Genomic DNA, 10,276 nt, shown 5'->3' with positions numbered 1-10,276 from the left:
GTTGCATAATCAATGTGACGAATGATCTTTTCCTGGACCCCCCATAGATGATGCATTGATCATTAGTATCAAAGGCAGACCTCATGATTCAGGTGCCTGTGGCAAACCTTGACAGTCTACACAGTTCTGCATCTAAAAGTTTAGTGTTGGGATGAAAATAGAAAACAGGGTGCTCAAAAATATTGAATCCTAATCCCTCCATTTTCATGCAGAAGCGGCATTCTCATCAATCCTCATTATCAAACCCCTCTTATGTGCAGTAAATTCTCGGATATTTCACATACGGTGAATGTTTAGCTCAGCGCTGAATTAAAGACTTGCTTTCAGTCGATCAGTCCAACAATATTACCACCTGTCTTAAGTGGGTAGTAACAGGCAATTTTGATTTTAGCTTCCCTTTAAGGGTAATAGTAAATAAAATGCCACAAAATGATTTTCTCAATTACCGTTCAAAAAGTTGGGCTTAAGAAGGTAGAATAGTTTAGGCACCTTTTAAAAGAGCTTGACTTTGCAAAAACAATACATAAAATCTTACCTAACAAATACTTCACAAAATGATATAAAATAATGCATACATTTTACAAAAAGCTGTCTAGGAAGGCAAGAATTTGCAGGTTACATGGAAACAATTTGCACTGGACTCCGATGGGTCGGACAGCAGCACTGACTGTAGTTACCAGTTGTCAAGAAAATCAAATCCCGTCTTCAAGAGAGCACTGCTGGTATTGATCTGTAAAGGAAAAGGGAAAAGGCTGGTGTCAGATACAGAAATAACATGCAAACAAGGTAGGTAAAAAGCAGCTAGGTATCATTTGTTTTACTGGCTATAAATGTAACCCCTTAGTGACACAGCTTCAGAAATGTTTTTACGCTTCTGGGGACCAGAGCAATATTGCCATGTGTTTGTTTACCCATAGTTTCCATCTACCTCTTTCATTACACCTACACATATTATATACCATGTTTCTAAGGAAAAAATGGCCGTTATTTTGATGTGACATATGCATATATAAATTCCTGTTTTTTTTTATTAAAAAAGAACACACTCAAAAAAAACACAAATTGTTCACAGCTTTGGCAATAATAATGTATACATACTTAGTGTAGCTGACCGAAAGTAATTCAAATTAAGTCTGTGAAGCTTCTCATTCATTCAGGTCACGGTATAGCTGTAAAAATTAAGTCAAGGCAACTGGACTTGCTGTGTTTTTCTTGAAGGCGTTTCACTGGTCATCCAACCAGCTTTCTCAATTCAGAATGATTTGTACACAAAATTATCTGGGACAAAATATGGTGAATGTTGCTCCAATCCACATAATCTGTTAGTCGCAACCAGGTGTTGACTGCATCATAAAAGAGGCCATTTATGTAAAAATGGAGAAGCCAAGCTTGAGGGGTGAGACATCTATTGTCTGCCACATACAATGCTGTTTTAACTCCTCTCTCTGGGCAGGTTATTAACACCTAACTCCAATTATGCAAATGTAATCAACACCTGGTTTGCGACTAACAGATGATGGGGATTGGAGCAACATTCACCATATTTATTCCCAGATCATTTTTGTACAAGTCATTCTGAATTGAGAAAGCTGGTTGGATGACTGGTGAAACGTCTTCAAGAAAAATACAGCAAGTCCATTTGCCTTGACTTAAATTTTTACAGATAATTAAAATTAAATAATTTATAGGGTAAATCATATGGGATTTCAGTTTATTTTGGGAGTTATAGAGTGAAATCAGTGTGGAACTATTTTAGAATGTATGTTTGTCTTCCATCTTTAATAGCCTCCTCTGCACTATAGTTTCTTGTAATTCTTTTATTAAATGTATTTTTTTTTAACTTTGACTGTTTTAAACTTTTTTTTAAAAATGTTAAAAACCAGGTTTTTATTTCTAAATGTTTTTTTTTTTAGATAGGGGGCATCAAAGGGTTATTTTTTATTTACAGGGGCTTTGCTACTTAGTATCTCTGAGGAGAATACAGTATTCTCCTCAGAGATACTTTGTATCACTTTTGTAACACAAAGCAGGATAGCTATTTACAAAAACACAATGAACTGCTGCCGGCTCTGTGACTGTCACGGCCCTGAGATCACAGCAATCAGATCTCACTGTGCTCACAGGACTGTGACCACCTAATCTTCTGTTGAGGGTCTGCCTCGGACCCATCAACAGCATTAACTCAATAAGCTGCTGGTCCCTTCACGGACCAGCGCTCATTGTACCAAATGATGAGATTATCTCGTCACCGGACGTTCACGATCTGAATGATCATGATGGGATAATCATCGTCATCGGTCGGGAACTGGTTAAAATATAGATAGTTGGCAACATAAACCAGTTTTAGTAAGTAAACCTACAATTTTCTTCAATGTAAAATAACATTTTACAATTAGACCTGTGTATAGAGTCTGTTGTAAGCTCTGTAATGAATGCTTTCCCTTCTCGCAGCTCTCTAGTAATCCTTAGGCATTAGCTGCGAATCTGGGCTTTCTATTATGGTCATTCTTCTTCACTCTCTTTAATGCCTACTCTCTTTACCTTTTTAAATCTGGACACATATAGTCCTTTTCTTCTTCTTGGACTGAGCAGATATGGATTACTGCACTGCTCTCTACAGCATCCTTTTCTGAGCCTAGGGCAGTCTGATAATGTGGACCCTCGGGGGTGGAACCTTGACACCCTGGGCTTACAAAAAGCGGGTTAAATTACAATGACATCATCCCTCCTTTCCCAATTGGCAGGAAGTATTCTGTGATATTTTATAACAGTAAGTTTTTAGTCAACAGAAAATAAAAATATATACCTTACAGCCAAATTAGGGAAGACGGATGATGTAATTGCCATTTAACCCAATTCCTTTAAAGTATAAAATGTGGAATATAACATGGGTGCAAAAATTGAAAAAAGGGCCTCAGTCATGAAGGGGTTAAACTCCCAAACTTTTTTAAATAATGAATCCAGATTAGACAAATATACCTTTGCCCAGCAAAGTATTTCTTTACTTTTTTGCCCAAGCACTTAAGTCATCATGTTTCCAACTCTCTCAGCTTCACTTCCCTGAACTTCCTATCCAGTACAAGATCACAAAGGACGGCACAGTCTCCAGTAGTTGTTCATTTACTAGCTTGTAGAAGGGAGAAGAAGGGAAAAGGGAAGTGATAGAACATAGACACTGGCACTCCAAATAATGAATTAATGGCGTCTGTTTATTGACGCATGAGACATAGCACAATGCATCAAAAGCAACATTTTGGGGTCTAACAAGATCCCCTTCATCAGGCAAAGCGAGTCAAATTTAGGGACTGCCCAAATTTTAAAAACAGACAGCGATGCCTGTTTACATACAAGCGATCTGACGGTTATAGAGCTTGTCCGAAGCAGGGCTAAATGTAAAAAAAAAAACTACACGCCCGGCACCCGAAACTGCATGTCTCGGGCGTCGGGCAATAGGAATTCCACACCCCTGCGTGTTAAAAAAAAGCAGAGTGGTAAGGTCACTGTATATATATATATATATATATATATAGCAAAATTTCCGACTGAGGGGTCTAACACTTTTCCTGGATCTTGGCCCGACACAACATTTTTCGTTCAATCAGTTTTATTGATTTTCAAGTATAAACAAAGTATACAAAAATAAGAAAGTGTAGTTACATCACAGTAATACAAAATGGAGGTGTATATCAAATCAATGTTGCGTATACAACTAGGGACATTTATATCTCACATTAAGTCATACGACTCTTAAAGTTCTGTGGGCTACTGAGACATAAAAGGAATGGATAAACCACATTACAAGCCCTTTTCAGTTGTAAACTCTGTCGAGGAGACTCAGGGTAAGGTAAGGAAGCGGGGAGGGGGAGCAGGGTAGAGTAAGAGGATAAGTAGGGATGGCCGACACAACATTTTTATTGGCTAGACTGTAGACAACACAGGGGCCGGTCTTCATCAGAGGAGGTTTAGTGGATGGGGAGGGCAAAAGAAGGGTTGGGGGTATTTTTTTCTGAAATCCTAAATGTGTCCTTTAAAGGGCTCAAAGTAGTTTTAGGGCCTTTACATGCTTGCTGAAAATGATGTCCTTCAGACAAATGTTCACAAAGATTCAAATTCCTTTGTGAACCTTTCAGTTTGTTCTTTTTGTATTAATGTATTAAACATAGGCACATGAAGACTGGGGGAAGGGAGTGACTATCCAGAGGGTCCATGAAAGGCTAGAATACATGTACAGCTACATCTTGGGATGTCAATATTTAGATAACGCAATAATGTGTATTCAAACAGGGATCTGTGAGAGTTGGCTGAAGATTATGTTTAAAGCTAGATCTGCCAATTCAATTGTCATATTCTTCCAAATGGCATGCCTGCCAATAATTTGTGGCAATTGTACTTTGACATTTATTTACTTTTTTGTTGTTGTTGCAGAAAACAAACATCAAGAAAATTAGATTTCAAGGACCATGAATGTTTATGGTAGATCAGGAAATTGAAGCACGGATGAGTTGCACAGTACTTAAGGAGAACTATGAGGTGATTTTCACTCATCCCCATAGTTAGAGCCGACTTGTGACATTGAAACTGTCACACTTCGGCTCTATTGATGGGAAAGTGAGCAAACGTAAAACGTCACTCGCTCACTTTCCGATCATCTACCTGCAGAGAGCAGTGACTGCCAGTCACCACTTCCCGCAGGGATCCTCTGCGATCCTCCAGCGCTGACTGGATGAATGGACGGGGAGAGGGCGGGCACAGCTGGCTCTGCCTCTAGATAGGCAGAGCCAGCTGTCAATCAGCCAGCTGGGAGGATCTCGACAGTATTGTCGGGATCCGTCCAGACTGCTGCGCTCTCAGTATATAGCTTGCTATATACTGATCTTTGGGTCACGGGAGGAGGTTAGTATATGTCCTCCCATGACTATGGCTGCAATAACTGATTGATTAAAATCGATTATAACCGATAATGAGAATCGTTAGCAACGATTCTATCCAATCGGCCAATCAGCGGGAGAAGGGGTCAGAATGGAGCAGATGACAGAGGAGGTCGCAGCCAACTTGCTTCATTGAAGACGCGATGGAGGTCCTGTGTGCGGCGGATTCGGGTCCCTGAAGATGGCGGACGCGGCACAGGTACTCGTTTTATGTATCGGAGTATTTGCACGAGTACTCATGCAAATACTCGGTATCGCCGCCGATACCGATGCTTGTATCGGTGCATCCCTAATTCTCATCATTGATTAGTTGTTTTACGATTAGTTGCCGCTGATCTACTCCTACGCTCTCCTCCCTGCTGGTGCTGGCTGCAGCCGTCTGTGTCCCCTTAATCGCCACCTGCCTCAGCAGTGAGGACACCGACCACCACGAGCGAGGAGGAGAAGAGACCGTGGTGACTCTGCATTCCCCCGCCCCCCCCCACACCCTAGGTCCTGTGTGCGGCGGATTCGGGTCCCTGAAGATGGCGGACGCGGCACAGGTACTCGTTTTATGTATCGGAGTATTTGCACGAGTACTCATGCAAATACTCGGTATCGCCGCCGATACCGATGCTTGTATCGGTGCATCCCTAATTCTCATCATTGATTAGTTGTTTTACGATTAGTTGCCGCTGATCTACTCCTACGCTCTCCTCCCTGCTGGTGCTGGCTGCAGCCGTCTGTGTCCCCTTAATCGCCACCTGCCTCAGCAGTGAGGACACCGACCACCACGAGCGAGGAGGAGAAGAGACCGTGGTGACTCTGCATTCCCCCGCCCCCCCCCACACCCTCCGTACCTCCGCTGCTGTCTCATGTCACGTTCCTCCTCAGCCCCGCCCCATTCTGCCTTAGCCCCGCGTAGGTGCTTCTGCTGCTGCCCCATTCCTCTTTAGTGTCTAGAGGCTGGGAGCCATACACAGCCTGCTATTGCATTTGCCCACTGCCTACTGTCAGCAGAGGACCTGATGGAGAACTTTCAGTGGACAGGTGCAATAGCCAGCCTGCTAATGGCTATTGCAATTTGGAATATCCAATAGCAAGCTGGCTATTGATCCCTCAAAGTAAAAAAATAAAAGTTTACAAAAATAAAAGTTAAAAAAATGAGAGAGAGAGAGAGAGAGAGAGAGAGAGAGAGAGATCTATATATAGATATATAGATCTATATCTATCGAGAGAGTATGTATATATATTATGTATGTATAAAGGTGGGAAAAGTCATTTTCAGTTTCAGCCTGACAAAAATTGCTGCAGGAGGTGTGTTGCGGTGCCATTAATTTCAATGGTTTCCAAATGCACCTCTCCCGTCTGCGGTGTGATCACCTGTACTGGAACACGGTGTACTGCAATGCCCTGTGTTCCAGTGCAGTGCATACCGTTTTATTCTGAAGTAAGCTTTTGGCTGCAGCACTACTCATGACTCTAAAGAGAACTATAGGATAAAAAAGGTAGGTTACCCCATAGTTCTCTTTTAAAGTGCCCTTGTCAACGTTAATACACAGTATACAATGATGACAAAATGTGTTCAGTAATTATACATAAGAAAAGGCTTAAAATTAAAAAAACAAATAGGTGTTGTATACACGAAATAGCCTTATACATGCATAGACGACCGGTTCTGAAAACTTTGAGGGCTGGTTCACACCATTTCCGGACCAGAACGTTTTTTGGCTGCACCTGAAATGCATCCCAATGTATTACTATAGTATTTCTGGGCTCTGTTCACACCAGTGCAGTGCACCAGGGCTGCATGCACTATATTTTTCTGGTCTGAAATGCACCAAAACGCATCAAAAAACACATGCAAACGCACTGGACCACACCTGAAAGCCCATTTTAAAAGAAAAAACAGTGCACCGGAATGCATCATAAGCGCACTGCACATGCAGAAACGCATCCATATCTGGCCCGGACATGGTGTGAACAAGCCCTAATAGAAAAGAATGCTGGCAAGTGACAGCAGATAGGACATACATACAGTTTATATAATGTTTATTACTTTCTGTGGTGCAAGTCTGCAACTATAAGCCTTCATCTTTTATTCTCAAGGGCTTGCACACATGCACCAAAATCGAGACCCTGGCTCACGTTTCTAAAATGTATTAACAGTGTGCCAAAGACATAAGCGCTGGACTTTTGCAAGTGGCGGATTACTAAACCTTAGGTCGTTACCAGTGACGATGAGCTAGGGACTTGTCAAGGTGAGTAGCCTTGACAAGTCTGGGGAAGGTGGGCCAGAGATGGGCGTCTAAGCCAAAGGGTTAGCAGGGACGTAGCAAGAAATAACTCCTAAAAATTGTGTAGCCATGAGCTTGTTAGGTTTGAAGTTTCAGTTAGTCCAATCCTCTATTCTTTAACCATGCAGGCATGTGGCTACATTTGTAACCTACCAGTGTTCTGCTCACTGTGTCCACCTGTTTCAATTGCTGCTTTTCCTTCTTGTACTCCCTAAGGCTGGGTTCACACCTGGGCGTTTTTCAGAGCTGATCGAAGCGCTGAAAAACGCTCAAGGAGGTGAAATCCTATCAAGCCCTATGGGCATGGCTCCAACCTGGGCGTATTTCAGCCCGTTTTGGCACGCTGAAAAACGCCCTACGCGCGAAAAAGTACATGAGCTTCTTTTTCGCTCGTAGGGGCAGATTTCAGAGCGTATCCATTGGTATTCCCGAGTGTGGCTCGGGGTTAATTTTCTGTACCAAAGCGGTAACCCCGAGCCACACTCGGGAATACAGCGTAGGTCTTATCTTGTCTGCGATCCCCGCTGTGTCCTCCGGCTTCCGTCCCTTGCTAGCGTCCGCGTCGCAGGGGGACGGAACCGGCGGGAAGTTTAAAAGTTTAAAAAAAAAAAATTAATTATGAAAAAAACAGAAGAAAAAAAAAAATCGTACAGCCAGGGAGGTTACAAAACGCGCATTTCATTGGACAAAAAAAACGTGCTCCAAACGCAAGGGCAAAAACGGGCATAAAACGTGCCTAATAGGAATGCCCTATGAACCCAGCCTAAGTCCTACTGCCTGCATGTTTCATCTTCTGTGTTTGTCCCCTGTCATGAAGTCCTATTTGCTTTTACCCCCTTTCCTGTGTCTTTGCGTGAGAAGACTTTGTTCCTATTTATCTGTTCAGGTGGCTTAGTGCACACCACCTGATTTATCTATACTCCTCCTTTACAAGGACCCTAGCATCATAGTCCACTTGTATTCTGTGCTTGTTTCTCTATTTTGTTATCCTTTCCCAGGATTCTGCCTAGTTCCCCACTCATGGCCTAGTTCTTTTGAGTTGTTTGCTTCTTGTAGGTTTAGATCCTCATTCCGGTATTTCTTTGCCTGGTACACCTCATACTTCTACTACTACCTCAGACCTATTGGCCATTTGTGATTTGATCACTTGCTTGAGCTGAGCTTGCTATAACCCTCTTGCCCTGACCTTGGATATGTTATGAACTACGTACCTGCTAACCCTTTGGCTTAGACGCCCATCTCTGGCCCACCTTCCCCAGCACAAACTTGGCTACTCACATTAACAAGTCCCTAGCTCATCTTCACTGGTAACGGCCTTCTGTTAAGAATCAATGCGAGGCAGGGCGTTCTGGCTAGAATCGGGGCGGAACGCACTTATCTGGTGCGAATGAGCCCTGAGGCAGGACACAGCTGCAGGAACTCCTAATGTATGCAGCTGAGTAATGTTAGTCAATGTCAGTAAGGAGAAAGTACACTTACACTTTAAGTGGTTGCCATTGTGCAACTGCACTGTTTTACAAGTTTATACTGAACATTTTTTTACACAAGTTGCACCAAGGTTTCAGTTTCTCAAACAGAAATACCAAAGTTATTGTTGCAATATTTTCTACAAACACAGAGCAGGATTTAAATTTGTTTTAGCTGGACAGATGGTAGGACATAAATTAAACACCAACCTGTGAAAATAGTTGAGGTTCATTGTTTTCAGGTTCCTTTCTGGTTTTAGTCACTGGTTCCACTGGGTCTGGGAGAAAGACATCATCCAGAGTGCTGACAGAAGATTGGCTTGGCCTCGGATTCTCCAAAGAGATGACACTTGGAATGGTAGTCTTTGGCTGTTTGGTAATTACAGCTGGCTTTTCAGTCAACAGTGTTGATTTCTCAGGTTTCTCAGGTTTGGATACTTCCTTTTCCTTCGGGAAGGAATCTTGCCTATAATAGACAGGAAGTGGTTTCTCTCCTTTTTCTAAGGACTTTATCTGGCTTGGTGTTAAGGACTGAAATTCAGACTGTGAGCCTTCAACTCTAGATCGCTCCATGCTTATTTTCCAAAAGGCCGATTCCTCTTCTTTCCTCACTGGAGTTGATCCATCATAGTTGGGTGTTCTTGTAACCTGGGGATTCTTAACTTGGGGATTACTAAGCGGGGCCTTAATTTGATTTGCAGGTTTGGGGGTTTGCTTTGTTTCAGTCTGTGCAAGACCAGTTGCCAATTCTTGACCAGATAAAGAAGCAACGGTGAACTCCATTTGACTCTGTTAAATTAAAACTCATGATTAGACCATTTTAAAAACAAAACACCGATTTATTACCTGTAAACCAAATAAAAAAAATATTATTCCTGGCAATATTATCCGACAATAATTCCTAGGGAAAAAACACAAACAAGGGGCGCCTTTCCTGGTGCAGACAAATTTATTAGGATCAGGATTGGAGGTAAATATAAAACAAACATACTCACAAAATTCATGATTGAAGTATAAAAAGTTTAAAAATTAAGCCCATGGACCCAAGGAAAAGTCTGTGAAAGCTGCATAGCCGTGTCTATGTGTCAGCAGAGGAGACTGTGTGATGTGTGATGACGCGTTTCCGGAGTCACGCCCCCTTCATCAGGTATCTGATGGTATCTGATTCATCATGAATTTTGTGAGTATGTTTTATATTTACCTCCAAACCTGATCCTAATAAATGTGTCTGCACCAGGAAAGGCGCCCCTTGTTTGTGTTTTTTCCCTAGATTTTACAGTCTCCCTATCTGGTTTGGGGCAGCATCCTACAGACATTTTTATAAACGTGCTTTTATTTATTCATTCATTAATTTTTATTCATCTATCAATTCTTAAACAGACTTTGATTCTGACTATACTCGTGTGTATATTGGTTTGTACTGGTTGAGCAGTCCTCTCTGGCGCTTTTTTTTGTGTTTTCATCTGTACGGACAATAATTCCTGCCACATGTGACTGACTTTGGAACTTTAGTAACTTGTATGTTTAGTAAACTAAACCAGATCTGGTCCTCAATATCTGGACCAACTGTATAAGACAAGATCCCATTCTTACTGTCCAGACCAAA

The 10,276-nt window shown here is 42.0% G+C and overlaps 1 protein-coding gene across 1 annotated transcript; it reads right to left on the bottom strand.

Annotated features, from left to right (window-relative positions):
* Positions 1-361: 361 nt before the first annotated feature.
* LOC108786942 (uncharacterized protein C1orf198-like) lies at positions 362-9,453 on the bottom strand. The gene is made up of 2 exons (XM_018556365.1): positions 8,881-9,453; positions 362-730 (listed from the first exon to the last, which is right to left on the bottom strand). The coding sequence occupies exons 1-2, from the start codon at positions 9,451-9,453 to the stop codon at positions 674-676; spliced, it is 630 nt and encodes a 209-aa protein (XP_018411867.1). The 3' UTR covers positions 362-673.
* Between the last annotated feature and the right edge of the window lie 823 nt (positions 9,454-10,276).

The sequence above is a fragment of the Nanorana parkeri genome, unplaced genomic scaffold (assembly GCF_000935625.1).
Source record: "Nanorana parkeri isolate BGI_ZX_2015 unplaced genomic scaffold, ASM93562v1 scaffold235, whole genome shotgun sequence".
Taxonomy (NCBI): Eukaryota; Metazoa; Chordata; class Amphibia; order Anura; family Dicroglossidae; genus Nanorana; species Nanorana parkeri.
The sequence above is the reverse complement of the archived record's forward strand: the minus strand, read 5'-3'. Positions and strand labels throughout refer to the sequence as shown.